Here is a 22,546-nt window from a genome sequence, read left to right on the forward strand (position 1 = left end):
GTGTGTGTGTGTGTGTGTGTGTGTGTGTTTGTGTGTTAGACCTGGTAGATAAAAGATGAATAATGTATTTTGAACAGCGAATGAAATTCCTCTGCTGCGCGTGATTCTCGCCACTAGACGACGCTATCAGATTGAAAGGATGGTTGACTTTTCGTACCTTTATATTTCAGAAAAGGCAAAGTACGGACTTTAAAAAAAAGCACTTCTGTGTGAAAGTAATTTTTCATCTTGTCAAGAAAAAAAAAAGGCAATGTGCCTGCCAGGGATCGAACCTGGGACCTTCCGCGTGTTAGGCGGATGTGATAACCACTACACCACAAGCACAGGTGGAATCAGTGGGAAATTTATAGGTAATGAACATTTGATCAAGACGGCTTAGTTATTAGCCAATTGTTTGGAGTGGGGTTTTGTACTGCGGAATTTCGAGTACACTTTCAAGTTGTCGTTAGTTGCTGTGCTTTCAGCTACAACTGGCGTACCACTGCTTTCAGACCGGCGGACTCCACGCTTATTAAAATTCAAGTGAACCACCTGTCCACGTTGCTCGAGGAGGAAATGCCTGTGAAGTGGCCTCTCGCGGAAGCTCGACTGAAGCGTCCAAGGACATCGGCCCTTTGCCAAGAAAGGAAAATGATTAGAATGCGGGCTTTGAAACGTTTCACCGGCATTTTACTATCCGGTGTTGAAGAAACTGTCAAAATTCGGCCGATGCAGTCACCTCGCACAGCCTTTTAAAATATATAATATACGGTTTTACCTTTTTCTTTTTGAGTGCCACGTCATCTTTGGGCTAACGTTCAGCACCGCCGGTGGAAATTAAAATAAGTAATGAGCAAAAGAAAGGCGGGTTCCTCACACAAGATGAAAACCTCCGCCGCGCTGCGGAGGAACGAAATGATTAGCGAAATGATTAGCGAAATGATTAGCGAAATGATTAACGAAATGATTGAAATGATTAGCGGTTGATTCACTCCGGGTGCATTTTGACCGCCTGGGGCGCTTGACGTACACTGAGACCGCATCGCACACGGGTAACTTTTGCATTTCGCACCATGCCCAAAGTCAGCTGCCGGGGCTAATATTTGGTCCCGCGTTTTTAAACCTAGAAGGTGAATTCTCTGCCAACGTAGCCACCGCAGTGGGTCAGCTGCATACTGTGATGTTATCCAGTGTTCAACCATGCATATCCAGGCGAAGCGACGGCAGCCCTCTAAGCTACGCTAGGATTTGTCTTTGAGCAGATAGAGAGGCGAAACGCTGAGCTAGCCAACAAAAGGTAAGATGGAGTCCAAAGACGGACTCCTCCCGCACCACTAATATATCGCGGGTAGAGAAAGTTCCGGAATTGGCGACATAAATGAAAAGGTCCATTCGGACAAAGGTTTTTGAATGGAAGTTATTAAATTAAAGAGGGGGTGATGCCATTCAGCGACCCACAGCCGAGGCAGCGGGCCCGAGGAGACCCCATGTACCTCCCCTGGGACGTAGCGGAGGGAATAGGTTGTAAGGAAAACGGAAGTAGGAATAAGGATAGGGTTATGGGAAGTTAGAGGGGAATGTGGGAAGCGTAGGATTTTGACTAACAGAGAATTCGAGTCGAGCTCCCTTTCGGGCCTCCATAGAGGGCGAGCACTTGCTCTTAGCCGAATGTGTGGTCCTCGGCCCTAAGATCATTCCACCACCACAAGGCGTTTGCCGGGTCTCCGGCGTCTGAGACAGGTTCCCCTAATGAAGCCGCTTTTGAGGTTCCCCGTCCTCCAAGCCCGGTTCCCCTATCCCAACCCTACTTGAGGTACTAGAGAGGTGGATTTTACTTAGCGTTCATCCCTACTGCAAGGTACTCGGCAAGTGGCAAGATTTTGTTCTCTGGCGCACACTGATGAATACTCTTCCCCGGTGTTCGCCCGACATTGTATGTAGGATGGTAAAGCATGCAGGGTGGATAATTCTGAAGTCCCATCTGTAGCTGCACGCTTATGTCTGCTCTCGTGATGTAGGGACTTGTATCTTACCGAGGATGCTTCCCGCATTAGCACTTGACGAATTGTTCGCCGGGCTACTAACCGAGGTCGGTTTTCCGCCGTTCCAGCACCCCTACTTGTGCCGGTCGCTTTCAGGGCATTACTAAGTGCTTTAACACTATTCTGTGCCCCTACTACTTCCCCAGCCCCTTTCGGAGTGTGTACTCAGCCTTTAGGCCTTTCCTTCTAGGCGTTTCGCCTGTTTTCCACTAGTCTTTTCCCAAGTTTCGATTTTACTAGCTCTTAGCTATTCTCCCCCACTGTCTTTTTCTCTCTTTCAAGCCAAAGGCGAGTTCCCCAGAACCCAAGCTTGGTTCGCCTCACTGCAGCCGCCAGGCTTCCGTCGAGGCACCATTCTCTTCGGCAACGGAAACATTGGTGCTGTTCGAGTGAACGGAGCCGTTATGGTTTCGCGATGGCTTCGTCTCCTGTGCCTTGTTCACGCGCCGCCGTTGATTTCAGGGTATAATGTTCGGCTACTGTACGCGTGGGCGCAATATCGAATCCCGATCGTGTTGTGACAGAGCGGTAAAATGCAAATGTATCCGTGCGATGCCAGGGCACATTAAAGGATCTGTTGTGGCCGAAGTATTACTTGCATCAAATAAAGAATACAAGAGGGTAGAGGCCTGCTTCCACGTAGACAAAATCATTCATATGGACAGCTTGAGAATGCCGCAAACGTGCTTTCTCTCAACGCAATCTAACCCTAAAGAGCTGGACACCATCAGTATTCTCGCGCGAATGACGGATTGCAGGATATATTGGTCTTATCCGAAACATGGCTAATTTTAATTTCTTGCAACGCGATAGAGTAAATAGGCGATAAAGCAGCGTTCTTATCGGGGATCATGGTACATATTGTTGTTCTGAGATTGAAATTATATGATATCTTAAACTACTTTTATTCTATGTCATGCTTTGTATCCCTAAGTTATCATCGGCGTTTGCCATCGACCTCCTGATACACCGGTTCGTTTGTTGCCAACCTCCAAGAAACGCTGCACGTCATAACGGCAGCACATATTAGCACAGTATGGTGACTGACTTTCCATGCATAATTTGGTCTGGCCTCCATTATACTTCACCCGTAAATAACACAAGTCACTTTGCTAACACATGTCCAACCTTGGAGGTGGCTCAGCTACAGAGCCAGTAGCAGGCCCGTGCTTTTTCTTTTCTTTCTTCCTACAGCCACAACAACAGCAGCACATGTTAAAGAGCCCCAGACGGTCAAAATTGGCTCCTATTTCTCTTTTTCCACTTTCACTCCAGCCTTCCTTCCTTCCCTTACGGTGCGGTAGAGGTGTCCACAGAAACAAGTGTGACAGATACTGCGCCTGCAGTATCCGAAGACTGCGGTGTATCCAAAGAGAAAACTGGGGACAAGCCAAACCCTGCTGGAGCCCTCGCTTTTCGTTTTGTACGCTTTGCAGTTAATTCTGCGGATCTCATCTTAACTACGCCTCATGCCTCCCCTGCAAAGATAGCAAACTAAAGCAGGCCTCCTGGGTTGTGTCATCAGCAAGTATATCATCCTCCGAATCATCATACGCATCTCATATACGGTCAGTGGCATTCTGGTATCGTTCTGCTACTTCACTACGGGTCTATGGTTCATGATCGCAGTGCTAGGCATTTTACATGGCACGCATCTCTTTTTAGATGCGTGCCACATCTGTAGTTGAAAAACCTCCTCAAAATAAAATGGCAAAATAAAATGCTGCACAATGAGAGAGAGCATGCAAGTATGCAAACTTTACCAATTAAGCACTCGCTTTCTGGCCACATAAAGTATAATACGAATCCGCTATTTTGCGAAACTTATAGGTGAAATGTTGCTCGTTGCAGGCGACACCTAATTTATCAATCAGTTGTTTCAATAAGAAAAGGGCTGCCGGGCTTTGAGTGAATTGGTAGCCCAGCTACTCATAGGGCTTACAGAGGACGCTGGTCTTCCGACGCCAGTATAGGAATCGCAAATCTGATTTCAATAAAAATGCAGGCAAAGACATTTCAAAGATGCTCTTGCGATTTCTAAGGCCGCTATTGCATAAACAACCTTAAATAGCACTTGAGAGAAAGAAATCTAATCATGGTTTTCTTTTTTTCAGACATTGCCTTCGGCGGCATCTGATTAAACGTGGTGGCTGTAAACAAACATTTCGTCAAGCACTTGGCCGATGCATGCGGTATTAACATGGCCGGTTTGTCGGTGGGACGATCCATTCTTCCCCCGCTCCTGCAGCTGCCGTTCGACCAGTTTGGTTTCAGAAAAGCGCTACTTATCTGCGATGGCATCACGCTTAATACTGCTTCAGTTTCTTTGCGCGGCGATCCAGAAACTCCGAAGTCACTCGTAACATCCTCCACGAAGCACCAAGAAAGCAGTCTAGGAAATTTCGCTAAAGACCACTTCCTCAATCACGAAGTAGCGCACACCTGTGGTGTTAGGCCGAATGATTACCAATTGTATCAGAAAATAGACGGTGGGCACGAAAACCAACAAAGAAAGCACACTTCACACAATCAATTTTCTGAGCTGCTATTAAAAAAACACATCTTGCACGCTCCAGCCATCCAAATTCACCACTTGAAACGTCAGTCCGAATGGTAAAACACCCTTGAAGAGAAAGACAGCTAATCGATTTCAATGTATCTGCTCAATCAGCAAATCAATCACCCAACACACTTTCTCGTTTGTTTTGAAGTCACGATTTTACTAGATGACTTTCACTCACCTGGTTATCTTCACCAATATGGCGACGTTCTTGGCTACGATCATTGACTTTGCGTGGTAGTTCTCAGGGCGCTACTCCACACTAACAATTGAACAAACGTAAAACAGACAGGACGAAAGTTTGTTCAATTGTTAGTGTGTAGTAGCGCACTGAGAACCAATATGCAGAGCCAACTGGCCTTTATCCTAGCACTGCATTCGCTTCGCTGTAGACTGTGCTTTTCTCAAGTGGAGAGCAGTTCATTTGGTGTCTGTGTACTCTTCCGCCGATCTAGCTGCGCGACTAGGCTCCGGTTGGGTGACGGACAGGAAGTACTTGTCGAGAGGTTCGTATACGCCCTATGCCTGCTCTCGACATCGATGCCACTGGGACTCTCCGTTTACTGGCTGCTCTGGTACGCCATCGTATACCTTGTTGGTGGAACGTCTCAACTCTATCTCTGGACCCTGTGCTCTTCTCAGAAGTGACGAGCGTGCGACACTATGCAGTTTGCTTTGGCACTGGCTCCAGCCTCTTTGGTCTCACCTGTTTGCTGCGGCCACTGCTGATTGGTGAGAAGTTTGATTATTACGTAGTGTAGCGCGAACAAAATATATGCTGAAGCTATCGCAACGCATTTCTTCGTACGTAATCCGACCTACGCACATTACTTATGACTTCTGATGACGCACGCTTTAGCTTCTCTTATAGCGTCAGTCATTCCAATAGATCTGGTAAATGACTTTAGGTGCATGATGGGAGTAGCGAAGGGGCCAGGCCGCAAGCAGGGCGACACCACACAAGCGTGCCGTGTATCTTGTGTCCTTAACATTTTGCTACCTACATCATGAATCCAATGTAATTAATTAGCCCAGATTTGAGCCTTGTTTCTTTAGCATATCCTTATTTCAGAGTAGTAAAGAAACCATTAGCTGGGTGAAATTCTGTATCCAAGGTCCAACAGAACAAGTAGTTTCCATGGTCGCTTTGCTAAACAAGGAGTCCATGAGAAAACCCTAGGGAATAGTATGCAAACATCTTTTACAACTGGGTACACTTGCTCAGCAGCCGAACAACGCGGCCGCTTAGCCACCATGGCGAGTAATATGCGGGCATGGCAACCGTTCTCGAATATTAAACGCCATGGTGACTATGTGCTGTGCTATGACAAGAAACGTTAAAAAGCTGCGCGTGGTCGAACTCTATCCAGAGTACTCCAGTACGGGAGCCCACATAGCTAACGCGCGGTTTTCGGACGTCACACTTCAAGTGCCACTTACCTGCCTTCATACCCGAAGCAGGAGACGAACGGTGCCTATAGAACAGCTTAACTGTGATGGTGAAGTCATCCTCCTGTCCCACTGCTAAATTTACCATTGCAGGTTTGTTCCGTGACCGCATCGGGCACTACGAAGGACTCTTCTACTTTCAAGTCTGCTTCACGGGAATTGTTCTAGTCCTCTGGCTCTGGCTGATTGTTCGACGTTGGATCAACGCGAGAAATCTAAAGTATTGAACTCTCGATGACGACAGACATCATTGCATAGGTAAGAATCAGTGCGAAATCAAAATGAAACATTCCAAATAAACGTTAGAAACATTCGGGCTCTATTACCGCTAAGCCATTTTGCTATTTCAGCAATGGACACTACAAAAGAAAGACTACAGCTACAGGTGGCATAGTTTTATTAATAATTAGATTATATTACCTATATAAACGATTTCTCAACTTGTCAAGATACTGTGTTGGGCGAGTTGGTAAACATCCATTATTAATTTAAACAGCGTGAACAAGAAGACACAGGACAAGATAAAAGGAAGCCACAGTACAAGCGCTGACTCACAACTATGCCTAAGCCTTTACTCCAAGGCCCAGATAAAAACATGTACCACGAAAACAAAACATTCACATGAAACAACCCCTGGGTTTACCTGCTGCAAAAAGAGTCACTCAAAAAAGATATCTCTTTGCTTGAAAGCGCAAGAGAAGTCTTGCTGACACACTTATTGTCCGTTGAAATAAAATGCGATAAAATAAAATAAAATAAAAAACTTGTCCATTCAGCTTCACAATTAAAATGTCAGCGTTGCCGACGTACAATCACTGCTTTCCAGAGTGCTGTACTTAATGACTAGCTCACACCGCAAGGAAGAAAATACAATTGAGCCCACGGGCAACGAATGTGATCGCGCTTCCCCGCGTGTGCAAAACCTTTACAAAAAAAAAAATAAAGTGTGACAAGGTGTCTCATCGATACGTATAACAAACAAAAAGATGAGTCGTGAATACTGTTCCAGTTGTGCTCTTTGCTCCACGTCGGTGTACCCAACTAACCTTTCGAATCTACTCGCCATACTGTGAGTTGCCATGGATTAACGCTTGTTAGACACGAATAATAATGCACTTACTGAACGCTGATACATCGATAAGAACAGAGCGTGAATCTGTGACTTGGAATGTAGACGGCATTTTAAGAGTTAGTTCGCATAACTTGGTCGATTGAGTTCTACTTCCACAATTTTAAGAACGCAGAGAGTGTGGGTGAAAGACATAAGAGTGGTCGTGCGCTCTATTTCACGGGGAGCACGTGGTCTTAACTTGGTTAACGTATTCGTGCCTATTACTAGAAGAATATTTTGTCACTAATAAATCACGAATCGTGCCCGCTGGTTTGTATAAGGATGCCGTGGTTACGCACTGGGGTCAGTACTGTTCCTAGACGTGTATTATTTGAACAAAATGTCGCGCAGAAGCTGCCCCTGCACTGCTGACACGACTGGGCACTACATCGCAAAAGCACCCATCATGCAGACCGCAGAGCTCTCTATACTTCGCCCGGAGATTCATGCACACCGACAACGAGAGCGAATAGACATATTGCACCACATATACGAAGACACTCATATAACGGACAAAAAACCGCACAATATCAACGGGAAACAAAAATGTAACACTATGTACGCAAGTTTGGCAAGAGTCCGTATTCTCCAGTTTTCTGATACGCGTCGCGTGTTTGTATCCCTTAAATCGAAACGTACACCATGGGTATCTCCCTCTATAAGACAGTATCGCTCAAGCACAAGACAGCTTCAGCATTCTGAGCCCAATACCCGTCTTCCCCAAACTTTAGGGCAACATCTCCATCCAGGAGTAGTCCGCCGCCGCTCACACCTCGATGCCTCCACTACCATCGACGCAAACGATCAAGTTGTACGCTGGCGGTGGTGTGGCACACACTTCGCTCATGTCGTCCGACGCCCTTGCGTCTTCTGCAGTTCCACACGGTAGCAGGGGAGGCTGTGCATCCCGGCGCTTGCCAACCGGAAGGCGCAGTTGCAACGTTGGACCATTGACGTTCATGTAGCTCGGTGTTGTAGCCACGTCACCGGTGCCGCCGCTGTGGTCTACTATGGGCATCATTTCCATTCCGTCCTTCGCATTAGTGCTATTGTCGGGGACGGCAGTAGTGGTGGCCATCGTGGCGTAGTACGACTCCGAGTTCGTCTGAATGCCAGCTTTGCTCGTGTTGATGTAGTTTTCGTCATCAGACTTCATATTCAGGTAATCTGGGTTTGAACTGTTACTCCGCATTGCCAGGTAGTCGTTGTTGTTTTTGATGAGATGGTTCACGTTGGCGTAAGGATCGTTCAAGGCCATGTAGTACTGCACAGAAAAGTATTCCGCTTTTAAACCCTGCAGCCGACGTAGAAATAAGCGCGAAGTTTAGCAGTGCCAAACTTATTTATCTTGTTTTTCTTGTACCTTCTCGCACCTAAGAATATTCTGCTTGCAACAATTCTCATATATAATATTGTGGCAAACAGTGGCCTACCACGCACAAGAAGATTGTTGGAATTGTATCTCACCTCACGCATGCATCAGTTCTAGTCAAGTTGGCTGCGCAGAAGTTAATGGCTGTACTTTAACACTGTAGCAGATTATTGTGACAGGAGGCCTGAAGCAGCTTACAAAGTTGCTCGTTATTAGACAAAGGTAACTGCCTATGCTGTGCAGTCTACAAGGGATGTTGTATTTTGACGCGAAAGGCAAAACGACAGCCATTGACATGTCATTAGCAGCAACAGCTACTTACATCCCGCACTCCAGCCTGCAGGAGGTCACCGAGATGGGTGACCAAAGTTGAAAAGTCTGGTCGCTCCTTTGGCTCAGCCTGCCAGCAGCTCTGCATTATCTCATACCTGTGTTAAATAGAAAGCCGAGTGTAAAGACAACTTCGGGGCAAGAAAGTATGTGCAGTGATTAGCGCATTTGCCATTGCTTTGGTACTCACACGTCGTCAGGTGCGTAGTCAGGTTTCTCCATCCGGTAGCCGTTCTTAAGCCTCTTGTAAAAGGACTGGTCAATTACAACTCCAGGATAAGGATTTCCTCCCAACGAGAATATTTCCCACAGAAGCACCCCGTATGACCACCTGCGAACGTGACAACCGGTCGCTGTTATATCGCTGGCTCTAGGACAATCGCAGGCAAGCGACACAAATTCGAATAATTGAGAGAACATAGCTTCTGCTGTGTCATCAGTAGTTCACCTTGCTTCAGCAGGTGCGTACGTACTGACGCGCCTTCACACACGTGCAAGGCTAAGCCGCCGGTCACAATAACGCATCAGAGAAAAGAATTACAGCCACGGTACAAGCACGGCCGCTCGATGGAAGCGCACTAGGTGCGGCCTGCTACGTCGCCCGAAACCGGCGGGAGGCGCCTACTTCCCGTCGCCGCCACCGCGGCGCCACTGTTCGGGGACAGCCGCGCGCGGATAGCTGCGCCTGGCTGCGCTTTCAGGGAGGCGTCGGCGTGGTAGAAGCCTTTTATTTTAAGGATATAAGAGCTCCGCTTCACATAATTTGGCAAGACGAATTAGTATATACTGTCATGTCTAGGTGACCATGTCTGCACTTAGTGCTTGCTCGGCAAGGATGTATACTGGAGTGTACCCCGAAAAACGTAATGTGACGGTGGTTCAAGGCCACTCGATTGGAGAGCTCGCATTACTGTGATGTTGCATTCGGATCAAGTTCTTTGTCACACGAGAATGTCACCTGGCTGTGAACAATTCGAAGCTGTTCAGCTGCCATGGTAGCCTAATGCATAACCACTTAACTATGTCGCGAATTCCGTGTGTCATTTTCATATTATTTACTCATCCTTGCATACAGATTTTATAAACAAATTAATGTCAACCTGTTCTAAGCTGACAGCGCTATCCAGTAAAAATATATTGTCCTACTGTGAGCCACCTCTGTGAAAATGCGACATGTAACCAACCTTTCTATATCATTCTGACAAATTTTACGGTGAAAATATGAAGATTTTTATTAGATAAAATCTAGATAATAACCTGGGATCTTCGACTCAGTTGGAGACCTTAATCTTTGTACGCCAGAATGCTATCCGTCGTGGCTTTTCGCCTTTTGCATGACCGAACTTAGCGCGCTTTATAGAGCCGGTCTGCCTCAAGGTGCTATGCATATGCGCCGAAAGTTTTTATTACTATTTTTATTGGTTGCTCGCAAACCCATACAATTTTGCTGGTTTGTAATTTTCAATGGAAGAATGCGCATCGAGTGTTCCTGTTATGAAAGTCTTAGCTGCGATCACAAGAATGTTCACGCTTCAGAGCGCCACTGCAGCCGAGATTCAGCGAGCAGCCGAGTACGCTTATTAAATGGCCACACAAAAAAGGAAGAAAATTACCAATTGTAGATGGAAAACCTTTCTTCAGAGAGGTTTATTGCCATAAACGTCGCTCTACTGTTGAGTTCACATTTACAGCCCAGCTAGCAGTGGGTGCAGCAACTTAACGATATCTTGCATAGCGCCTCAGCATGGGAACGATCATTGTTTTCATAGATTAGCTGCAGGTACTGTGTACAGTGAGAAAACAATGAAGAAATCAAAGATTTACACAGCTTGTCACTTCACCGGACCTCTTCAGACTTCATCATTCTGTCAATGATGGTGCTCGTAAGCTGACAAAGCTTGATTACTTCCTTTTGCGGGGTACATCAAGCCTCCATTGTCCTTGTTTTTCATTAACTTGTAACTGGTCCAGTTGACGCATATTTCCTGCAACAGGCGCTTGCACGACTGACATGTCGCCTCAAAACCATTGCCAAATATTGCATAAATTAAGCAACAACCTGGTAGTGATAAACAAAACTTGGGGTTCTTAAATCTCCTTGCAGAGCCTCGTTGAAGTACCCGCACTTTGCTACCTGCTTATTCACCGTATCCCGTAATTTCTGCATCTGTCGCATATCATTAGAATGCAGCCTTAAGCCACCACATTATATGAAATAGCGCCCTACACTAGCTATATAAAGCTCCTCTCTACCGAAGCCGTACGAACGTGCCCTATAGGAGTATAGTGTGCCTGACTTGGGATCTAAGGGTCCCACTTTCAATAATTCCCATTTCACCCTGACATCTTATTGACTCTCTCTGGTTTTGCAGCTCCTGCCACTTTGAACATGTCATGTGTTCTCATTGCGCCAAAGGTGTCTGGCCATATCACCAACTAAAGTGCCTCTTACCAGAGAGGGTTTTGCAGCTCCTGCCACTTTCAACATGTCATGTGTTCTCATTGCGCCAAAGGTGTCTGGCCATATCACCAACTAAAGTGCCTCTTACCAGAGAGGTATTTTCCGCCTTTCCGCCGACAGAGTGGGCGCCGGATTTTCTGTGGAACGTGGCTTTGCAGTTTATCGCATCGGCTCAAACAGTCTCAAGAGCATAAACAAATGTTGTATGCACAGGAGGAGGTAAACTTTATTTAAAGAAGAGGTCGTAGGCGCGGGGTGGGTTGACGTTCCCTCCTTTGCTTGCAAGGCCACTAGATTAGCGCGGCAAAATTTAGAAGAAATTGTATGCTATATACATATATACCCATTCGAGCTTCAACCCCCTCCCTATATATATATATATATATATATATATATATATATATATATATATATATATATATAGGGAGGGGGTTGAAGCTCGAATGGGTCCGGTAGGGCATAAACTTAAAGTAGGTGACACACGGTGGAAAAAACAACACTTTATCCCGACGTTTCGGGCGGGGTCCGGCCTTTGTCAAGGAATGTAGAAATGCTACTTTCCTTGACAAAGGCCGGACCCCGGCCTAAACGTCGGAATAAAGTGTTGTTTTTTCCACCGTGTGTCACCTACTTTTTTATTATATATATATAAACATTCGTGCCTTTTTCTGATATGTCCTCGCAACATAACCTGCGAGAAAAGCTTCTGGTGCCACCTCATCAATTTCATCTGCTTCACAACACATCGTTAAAAATCCTAGTTCACTGGCCAGCTCCCTGGTAACTAAATAGGTTAAACAACATTAAGGGAACACAGGAAAAGAGGACGACACAACTAGCGCAGTTGTCCCGTCCTCTTCTCCTGTTCCCGTCATGTTGTTTGCACTGTTAACCTATAATTAATCACCAACAAGTCCAATATGCTGTCCCTTGTAGCAAATTCAATGTCAGCTGATAGGGCATTATGCTTCAGCATCTGGACGTTCTAACCTCAGCGCCGCTTTCATTTCAGAGGAAGCGAGTGCATTTCCACTCCTCGCTACTGCCTTTGCCTGAAGCGAGCTCAGCAGATAAAATTACAGGGTCTCTTAGATGTCTCTTAAGCGGAGGAGACTACCCTTCTTCTATCATTTGCCTCTCATCGTTTGCCACAGTTCGTCATTTGAAGTCGTCGTTTGAATATTGGTCGTTTCCCAGTCATGATGAGTCTGCCTGCGTAGTCATATTGTAGCCCTTACCACTCATAACTAAGCAGGTTACTCATTTAGAATCAGCAGTGTTCATTACATGTCGTCGTTTCACTTATTGGTCATTTCGTAGTCATTAGCAGTAATGATGAGTCATGCCTAGCTATTATAGTCATTACCGCATATTGCTAAGCCCTTTTACTCATTTCTAATCAACTGCGGTCATTACATGTCGTATTTGATATACTGGCCATTACAAATCATTTTTGTCATTATTACCCATTATTCTCTCACTATCTTCTTAACATCACATAGCTTCATCTGAGGCATTGCAGATGAAGCTATGTGATGTTAAGAAGATAGTGAGAGACCGGAAAGCGTGGCGTGACATGGTCCATATGGTCACGAAGAGTCGGACACGACTGAACGCCTGAACTGAACTGACCCATTATTAGTAATTAGCATTAGTCATTACCTCTATCAATGTCCATTTATAAGTTTCATTGATTACCTATTACCATCAATCATTTTCATTCCTAATCTCCCTCCTGGCGCGTCCGCTCTTGCGACTGACTCACCAGTGCACAGATGCGACGGACAGATTATAGGCACAGCTTCTGCGCAAGAATTTTCGCTCCGTGAGCCTATAACGGCCTTTGCCTTAAAAAACAAACGCATCCCGTCTCAACGTTAACGTGCTTGCACACGCGCACAAAGAAAAGTGCGTTTACCACGCAGACACGAGGCGAACGCGTTCAGAAGGAAGCAAACCGCGCGCTCAGAGCCGGCGACCCCGGCGGAGGCGTGTCCCCGAACAGTGGCGCCCTCAGCAGAAATATCGGGCGCAACTGTAAACTCCCCAAGGACGCGCTTGCCTATTGACGGCGGCGCGACGCAGCAGGCCGCACCCAGTGCGCTTCCATCCAGCGGCCGTGGTACAAGTATCGTAATGCACTGAGCCTTAGCAGAATAAATGTGGCCGTTGGAATGCTTTAATCCCAGTTCGACAGCCACTGATGAAATATCCAGATAGCGCTGCACGAACCCTGGCAAGTGTTTCCAAGCAGGCTCACTGTGCTGTTATAAAACCAAGGAGAAACCTGGTCTACACCAACTGTGGTCCAGCGTCAACATCTGCTGGTTCAGCCCCTATCATCACCATTGTCAAGTCACCTAACTAAAATATACGAACAAAGGCCTCACGCATTTATTTTTTATAAAATTTGTCCCATACGAGCACTTAGGGTATTATTAGTGGCTAATCACCACAGTTGCCTTGCGGCTACTCAAACCGCCTGTACAGTAAAAAATACTGACTTACGCTGTTGTGTATATGTTCTGAATAACGCGTGCCCTTCAAATAGCGTCTCAAATTAAGAAACAACAGAAGACGTACACATCACTTTTTGTCGTGAAGACTCTGTCCATAATTGACTCGATAGCGGTCCATTTCACGGGTAGGAGGCCCTGAAACGAGAGACGAGGTTGCGCTGTTATATTCGTTCCGGAGAACGCAAGTTTAGCACAAACACCGTGTATGTACTACACACGCAACAGACAAATGCTGTTTCACAGCACCCATCTAACATCGCTTTCACCATTTTTATCTGATATCGAAAACAATATTCCCTTCTTTATATTTATCAAACCCGAAGTGCAAATGGCACTTGACACTTTTCGAAACGTAGCGGCGAATGGCTCTTTTAAGGCTCTCCGCCAGGAGAGACTGCTGCGAGATCCATTCACCGCTACGTTCCCAAATTGTATCCGACTGTTGCGTGTTCTCAGTTTACACTGCTGTAATTTACATAAAAGTTCTTGAAATGCAACTCATTTCATGTAGCACCAAATCACTAACGATCTGACTGCGCTCAAAAAATTACTGTTCAGTTCCACAAATCCAGGTTAAACGACAGAGCTTTGATGAACGATGAACACGGTTTTGTGGGAGGAATACCGAAAATTGTCAACTCACATCTCCCTTCTTGACATACTTGGAGTACTTGTAGCAGTCCTTGGCGAGCCCAAAATCGCAGATTTTCACGATATTTTTCTCACTCAACAGGACGTTTCGTGCAGCCAAGTCTCTGTGGATCAACTGCAAGGACAATAACGACAAAACATGAATTGATGTGAGAATCCCGACAACACTAATAGCGGGCTGTTCGGCTACCCTAAGCAAAATATGAATAGAATGCCCTCTTTCTCATTAATTCAGTTTTCTTCTTCAGTTTCAGCTATGATTCTTTTTATTGCTAACTAAGCAATCTTAACTTCAGAGTGTTCCTGTTCGTTTCCCGTAGCCAGTGTAAGGATTTTCGCCAAAAGTATATTTATAATAACATTTAAAATTTAGAAGATGCATGCTCTCGGGTTCGAATCCCCGACCAGGGCGAATTTTTCAGCGAAACAAAGTTCCCTTGAAAACTGTACATATTTCTTGCAGCCATGTGGCTGCGCTTGGGTGAGTGCTGATGAGTAACTCCTTTATTATAACATACCGTTTTTTTTTACCAAAATTGTTTAATAAAGGTAACTAACTTTAGAATATGTTTACCCCTGGGGCTATATCCGGGGCTACGGCGGACACCACGTAAAACGCAGAAGACTACAATTGTTTCGCTAATTAACAAAATAAGTTAATTGTCTTAATAAATTTAATTTTAGGGGTACGTGTAGTTTCAGAATTTGAACTCGTCATCCATATAGTATAGCCACGAAAAGAAGACTTTCCTTGAAAAATTGTAGCGGGTGTTACAATAATCGCAAATGTGACCTTGATAGGCGACTTTCTCCATTGACACAACGCTAGCGGCGCGCCCGGCGTAGATCGCTCAGCCAGTGGGTGCTTTGAGGCCGGACTGTAAGCGCAATGACTGCGCGCATTGGGTACCGAAGCGGCGGCTATTATTGATGCCGCGGTCGAAACAAAATGGACAGCAAACCGTCGTGATCCCGTCTGGCTCTCAGATGATACCAGAAAAGAGACGAATTTTCTTGATGGAACGATCTATGTCAGAGGCGTTTCAGCGTATAAAATGCCTGTCAGGGGCCTGTTCGAGAGCCTTGTAACACGGTACAATTTTTAGAGCGCAGCTCATTGGCGCCCGTTCCTGTGTTTCGCGTCGGCGTCGCCGTTGTCCCTCGTAACCAGCTCCGCAGCCGGGGCCGCGCGCACTCCTGCCGCCACCGTTCGCCGCTGCGTGCAACCCCCCTCCTCTTGCCTGGCGGCGACGGTGTTGTCCGGTTGCCGAAGCGCCGGCTCGGCATCAGCGGATCACGCTGCGGGCATCCCAAGCCCAAACACGGAGCCACGTTAACTCGCTAGGGGCATCAGCAGCATCAGTCAGTCGCTGCTATCTCTTCGCCGCGTAACGTTCCTATTGGCCCATGCGCTGCCTCCCGCGACCTCCCGATAACTTGATTGCTCTCTTCGTTCCTCTTCCAATGCCACCCCTGTGCGGCAGCGATCAAGGCGCAAGATTGTTGGCGGCGGATCTCGATATGTGCACCGCCTGAGCAGAAACATTACCTTAATCTATCGAAAAACTGAAACAGCTGATGAGCTGAGCTCAAATTTCGCATTAGGAAGTGACGTAATCGTCGGCAGTTTTTTTAAAGAAAATTAGTTTTCGCGACTGTACTATTTGGAGGACAAGTCTAGATTTCTGCAAATGCAACGCATCCTCTAAGATGAAAATTAAACCGTTAACTAACGTGTTTAGTTGTTTCGCGGAATAACGCTGGTATATTTGCTTTCACACGAGGGTATTTGCCGTAAACAATATTGTCACGTAGGGGTGCCAAAAGATCCAGGCGAATCGGCGGCGGCGATAACAGCGAGCGTGCTCATCGGTTGTAGAACTAAGAACGCCCGTTGCACGCGCCGAGCTCAATTTAAAGGCGGCGAACAAACATCTAGATAAAGCCGCAGACCGCGACTAGCATAACTTGGAACACTGCAGAAACGAACGCGAGTGGCCGGAATCTTCTAGATACATCTCGACGCATCTTGCGCGACAAAGAAAACGATAAAGAAGCATTTTATGACAACGATCATGAACAAAGAATAGCGAATCGATCCGCGCGCTATAACTACAGTGATAAAGTCGCTAGCCTGCGGCTGTCTAAAAACAACAAGATTTGAATCGTTTAAGGCAATATGAATCACGGGCATTCTTTTTTTTTTAATTATCTCCGTGATTGAACATTTTGATATTGATTGGTACCTCAGCACTTCTTTCATGAATAAACTCACTAAAGAAGTTAAGAAATATCTGAATAGAAAAGCGTTTGCAAAGCAAACGGACTGACTTGAAAAAGGCTCACTGTAATAAAATTGATGCTAAAACGCGCTGCCATATTTTCTGCATCTTCCTCAAGCTAGCATTACTACAAAATTTCACATTATGCAACACACAATGGCACGCACGGTCAATCGACATATGTAATCCAACGCTCGCGCAAGGGTTTTAACAAAAGCCCAGGCAGATTCTTCAAACCTATAGGCTACGAATTCGAAAACGTCATTTATAGATACGTTCGGCCATGGCAAACAGTTATGCATTTTCATTCGTTGAAATGCCTAAACGGTAAAGCTAGTTCGCACTTGATGCATCTCCGAACGAAACCCCTTGACAAGCCCAAGGTCTTAAACAAACAGCGCTCGCATGGCGTGCGGTTGACAGAAATAATACGCAACGCAGCACGCAGGTCACGTTCTTAATATTGCCGGCCGTTGCTGTCGCACGTTCACGGGAAGGAGAGACATAAACAATCGTTTCACTCAAATTTCCTCATGAACATAATGAAGGTGTGCGAACTGCCCGCCATCTCGCGGGCTACGGGGCCGTCGATTCGCGCCGTTTTTTTTTTCACGCGAGTTGAAATTATCACTGGCAGCCGGATGCGGGCTAGAGAGGTGCGACAGCTGTCGAGACGATAGCGAAATAGTTTGTTTCAGTATATCAAAAGAAAGACGATATACGGCTGCTGATACCTCTTGATATCAACCTATTAGATTTAAATTGGGAGAAACAGTAAATTGTGCGAAGTTAACTTAGCATCGACAGCGGTAATGGGGGAAACATATGTTGCAGCACGTGTGCGCCGCAAATTAACCACAGGTGCATCCGCCGCTGTGGATCAAGGATTAGAGCACTCGACTATTTAGTCGAACTATTCGTGCTGGAACCAGGCCGTGACGGCTGGATTTCGATGCAGGCGAAAAGCAAGGCGTCCGTGTGTTGTGCGATGTTAGCGCACATTAAGTATCCACAGGTGGTCGTAATTACTACGTGATCTACGGTGAATTTTCCTCTCCTGCCTTGTTACCTTCCCAAACCATGCGGATAAGTTATCTTGCCATAGTCAGACACTTATTTCGTCTATGATTTGTGTAAGACTAAATTTCCATTCTTATTTAACAGACTCCGTCTCAGTAAATCGCCAATAGTTTGGGCGACCAATCTGTGTTTGACAAATTTTTCTGTTTGGATAAGTGGTGTGTTGATTTATAGATTTCGTAATATTTGAGGTTCTCGTGACTTTGAACGCCATAGCAATAAAGGGCGCGTTGCGCAGAAAATCCGGCTTCGGTGTCCTGAGCGAAAACACATGGGCATGGCGTTGGCAGGTGGTAGCTGGCAAGGCCGTGCACTGATTCCTCGATGGTTTGTGCGATTCAGCGAGACCAGATGATGTTGTCAGGCAGCGCTGAAGAGTGAAAAGAGGAAGGGTAAGGAGAAAGAAGAAGCTCACAATCTGTTCGTTAATTATCTTACGTTCTGAAGGTGTCTTTCTAATCGGGTGTTCAGACCCAGTGGCGCTCATGTGATGGGTGCGGGAAGGTGGAATCGGTTGTCGCTGATCTCGAGCAAAGTCGAACACGTCCACATGTTTCATAAGAACTCCCACCAATATTCGGCTGTCGTTAGTGGGTTGCGATTCGTTTTTCATGGACTGGAACTGAGAATCGGTAAAATCAGGCTGTCTACTCGAATGAGCAACGCCGGCACTGAACACGACGATGTGCATAAAAGGCATTCTTCTCTGAAGTCGGCGAGTTTCAAACTAGGCGGCAATATGGCAGGTTCGTTGGAATGGTTGACAGTCCAAAGCGTGGCACGGCCCTCGTTCACTCGAACAACGCTGCGGGGCACCAGCACATTCTTTTTCGCACCGGCAAGGTAAGCGGGTTCCATCAGAGCGTGGAAAGCATTGGGCACCGCTCCCGAGGACACAACTGGGACGAAGATGGCGGACATCACCAGAACGACGGTATATCTTCCAAGACAGAAAATGCTTGGGGCGTCGGCGGCGATCCTTTTATGAGGGACGATCGAAGGCGAGGGCTTAATGATATCCCACCACTGTTAAAGTCGACAGTTGCGCTACACTGTTGTAAAAGTCAAAACCTAGAATAATGTCATGCATAGAGCGAGGAAGCACCGTAAATTCAGTTCTAAATACGTGGCCACCAATCGTTACATTTATATAACAAACATCAAGTGGTATCAACGAATCTCCCCATACGCCACGAAATATGAATGTTCTGTCCCAACCAAACATAATTTTAAGGTCGAGGCGACTCTTAAATCTAAGCTCATCACGGAAACTGCAGCACCCGTATCCACTAAGGCCATAACACAAACACCTTCCACTAACACTTCCAGGCGGTACTTTAGCACAACGACAGGTAGAGGAATTGGCTGCATCGATGACCTGGTGACCGCACCTCTATCGGCCGCACAAGTTAGTTTCCCGGTGGCGGCGAGAGGTGGCGGCGAGAGGGCGAACGTCGGGAGCGGCGAGCAGGGGGAGTCAGGCTGTGGTCAGAAGCTGGAGAGTACTTTCGCGGTGGCGCGTAGCGGTAGGATCCCGAAGAGGATGGAAAGGTCGGACCACGGATTTTTGGACTCACATTAGATCGATGGTTCTACCATTGGCTCGTAGTCCCAGCTAGCCTCTACTCCTCTGTTCTACACGCAATGCACGATGACGTTACAGCTGGACACTTGGGGTTTGTCAGGACCCTTACCAGCACAAGTTTTTACTGGCCAAATATGCGTCGGCCGACTCAGCGCTGCGTGACCTCCTGTGTGCAGTGCCAGTAGTTCAAGCTTCCCCCGACTGCTTGTCCGGGCCGCTTACATCTGGTGACACACCCGACCACACCATATGAGCAAGTGGATGTTGACCTCATAGGCCATTTCCCGGCTCGTCCAAAGGTAATCGCTGGGTTATCGTATGCGTTGAGCATCTCAGGCGTTACTGCGAAACCGCCGCCATCCCTTCCGCCACCGCCGCTGACGTCTCTTCCTTTCTTCTTCACACTGTCGTTTTCCGTCATGGGCCTCCTCGTGTCATTGTCAGTGACCATGGCCACCAGTTTACGGCAGATGTGGAATAGCTTCTGCGCTTTTGTACTTGCCAATTGCGTCACTTTACGTCATACCACCCCCAGACGTATACAAACCGGATACTGACGAACATGCTTGCGATATATGTGGACTCTCAGCACAAGAACTGGGGTGACATGCTTCTTTTCAAGCATGAAACTGCTTATAGTATATTCTTCCTTCTCTATGCCGGTACGCCTCGACATTCTCTCGACGCCATTTTGCCGTTCTCTCTCAACACCGAGCTTCCTGTTTCGAGCGTCCTCTGCCGCGCTGAAGAGGCTCGTCGGTTCGCTAGATTACGCAGGACCACTTTAAGCAGCGCTATAATCGTTGGCATTATGATATATGCTATCTTCCCGGCGACTCAGTATGGCTCTGGACATCTCGTCGCAAGCGTGGTTTGTCCCAGAAGCTGTTGTCGCACTACACAGGTCCATTTATTGTGCTGACACGCGTCGATGATTTGAATTACGTGGTGTCTCGCCAATGTTCCCAAGGATGCCCCTCTCGGAAAACACAAGTTGTCTATGTCGCAAGAACAAAACGCTGCCACTTTCGGGACTCTGACTGACAGCCCCGAGGGCTTCGTCTGCGAAGGGAGAAATGTTAGACAGTGCTGAAGAGAGAAAAGAGGAAGTGTGAGGAAGAAGAAGCTCACCATCTGTTCGGAAGTGCGCGGAACAGACTCCGCGCTAGGCTACTTGCGGGGGTCTAATGGTGTCGAAAACTTCGTGTAGCGGATCGAAGGAAAGGGCAACAAAAATGGCGCCAATAAAGTAGATCCCAAAACAACTTCCCCAGCTGCAGTCTCACCGATCGCCATCGCAACAGTTTGCCGAAATGCACGCCGATTCTCAGAACATATGTTTGGCCCGCTGAATTGAGATGCTCTAAAGAGTACAGTGTCTAGACTTGTGCATTCCTCCTGGAGTTACCAGCTGACGCTTGAGCGACGCATTCTGCCGCTACCAATGTGCGCCACGAAGATCACGGAACATCTTGGGGGATTTCGTAGCGTGGGCCCAAAAGACCAGCCGTACTGCGAGCTTCTAAGACAGGGACGATTTTCCGAGAGTTGACGTTTGTTAAGGGATTCTCGCATCGCACTTATGCGCCAAAGTAGTTGAAATTCGTATAGTTACAACAGTTAGCAGGTGCGTAAAGTTAACTATGACCCTTGTGCCGAAATGCCGGAGTACATACCCCAGAAATGTGGATCAAAAATTTAACATCGTTCCGAATTGCCAGGAAAAATTCGCACGTGATATCGCATCAAAATTATGACGCAATAGTTCTTTGTGCAGCGTTCAGGGTGGTGTCATGCCGTTTAACTTCCAATTTAGTATCCACCGAGCTATACAAGTTGAGGACAGTTTATAATGGGGCTCTGAAGCGACGACATATATACCTCAAATTGTATGCCGTTAAATGTTTGTTCTTGTTATGAATATTATTGTCCTAAAGCGGCACAGGCTACGAAAAACGCCGTAGTGGAGGACTGCAGAAACTTCGATCAGCACACAGACGCCTAGCTTTTAACCCAAATCTGAAAACGGCTGCCGCAGCCGGGATTCGATCCCGCATCCTTGTGCACAGCAGTCGAGCGCCCTACGCACTGCACCACCAGGATGGGGCGTTAGCTGCAAGTGTAATGTCCTCCGAGAAGTGTGAGAAAATACTGAGTTTTCCTTTGCCCCCACCCCCCCACCCCCTTCCCCCTCCAAAAAAACAAAAAACAGTCTAAGCAAAGAAAAATTTCGAGACCACTGCAGAATCTGCAGTGAAGATATTGTAGCGTGTGCAACAGCAGCCGCTAGGCGGCTGCTCATCGAGAGTCTCGTGCACGGACTCGAAGAAGTGCCCCGTGGCGTTCGAGAAGAAGCTGAAGTTAGCTGCGGTCTCTCGGTGCTCCGACCCTTCTCTTCTGCGCCTGCTAGCTCAACCCCCCATTAAAACCCAACCTTCTGGTTACGGGCCTAAACGGCTACGTGACAATATGCATAAGCCTGAGCGTTGCTGCTGCACACGCTATATCGCATGCCCTTCTTAGAGATTTCACACAGCTGTAAACGATGATAGCTGCTCAGTTGTTGCTCTTTTATTTATTTATTTTTTCGATTATACGGTACTTGACACATTTTCTGATCAATTTTACTCAATTTATTTGTTTTTTTTTCTTGAACGCTCAACTTCCGGTCACGTGACACATATGCAGACGTCACAGTTGCAGTCACATGACCTTTGCCACACGGCACGTGACCGGAAGTGTGACGTCACATCCGGACGTCTCTCTTACAATGTCAGGCTATCTCGACGTGTAATTGGCTTTTTCATAACTAATTACCTAATTATTCAATTTTGCCCATACGACTTCCCAGACGAGATTATTCGATCCTTTCTCTAGTGCAATGATTCGTTTTTGGTAGCTCGTTCGGTCATGATGAAATCACTTACAGAACTTTTGGGGATGCCGAACCTCAAACATAGACACCTAATCCTTACGCATTAATAATTAAAAACTCATGGAATGAAAAGGCGGCATCAAAGGCGCTATCGCAACTACGCTTAAGGCAAAGCTTGAGCGTACCTGCTTTGTCTCCCTGTCCATCTCCCTCAAATAATATCGTCACTTGGCTACCGTGATTGGCCGGA

The 22,546-nt window shown here is 46.7% G+C and overlaps 1 protein-coding gene, 1 non-coding gene and 1 pseudogene across 2 annotated transcripts in view; 1 reads left to right on the forward strand and 2 right to left on the reverse strand.

Moving 5' to 3' along the window:
* Positions 1-251: 251 nt before the first annotated feature.
* On the reverse strand, positions 252-324 carry TRNAV-AAC (transfer RNA valine (anticodon AAC)). Its single transcript has one exon. It is a non-coding gene; the product is annotated as a tRNA-Val (tRNA).
* Positions 325-4,221: 3,897 nt separating this feature from the next.
* LOC146191595 (monocarboxylate transporter 12-like) lies at positions 4,222-7,896 on the forward strand (annotated as a pseudogene).
* The window catches only part of LOC146191596 (platelet-derived growth factor receptor alpha-like), a 74,044-nt gene continuing 57,918 nt past the window's right edge, over positions 6,421-22,546 (reverse strand). Inside the window, exons 16-20 of the mRNA XM_084600351.1 lie at positions 14,467-14,589; positions 13,888-13,958; positions 9,034-9,174; positions 8,836-8,941; positions 6,421-8,405 (exon numbers count right to left, since the gene is read on the reverse strand). Of these exons, the coding sequence (XP_084456477.1) occupies positions 7,908-8,405; positions 8,836-8,941; positions 9,034-9,174; positions 13,888-13,958; positions 14,467-14,589 (939 nt within the window). The 3' untranslated portion in view covers positions 6,421-7,907. The remainder of the gene's footprint in view (positions 8,406-8,835; positions 8,942-9,033; positions 9,175-13,887; positions 13,959-14,466; positions 14,590-22,546) is intronic.

Source organism: Amblyomma maculatum, chromosome 4, assembly GCF_055883805.1.
Source record: "Amblyomma maculatum isolate TAMU_Amacu chromosome 4, ASM5588380v1, whole genome shotgun sequence".
Lineage (NCBI taxonomy): Eukaryota > Metazoa > Arthropoda > Arachnida > Ixodida > Ixodidae > Amblyomma > Amblyomma maculatum.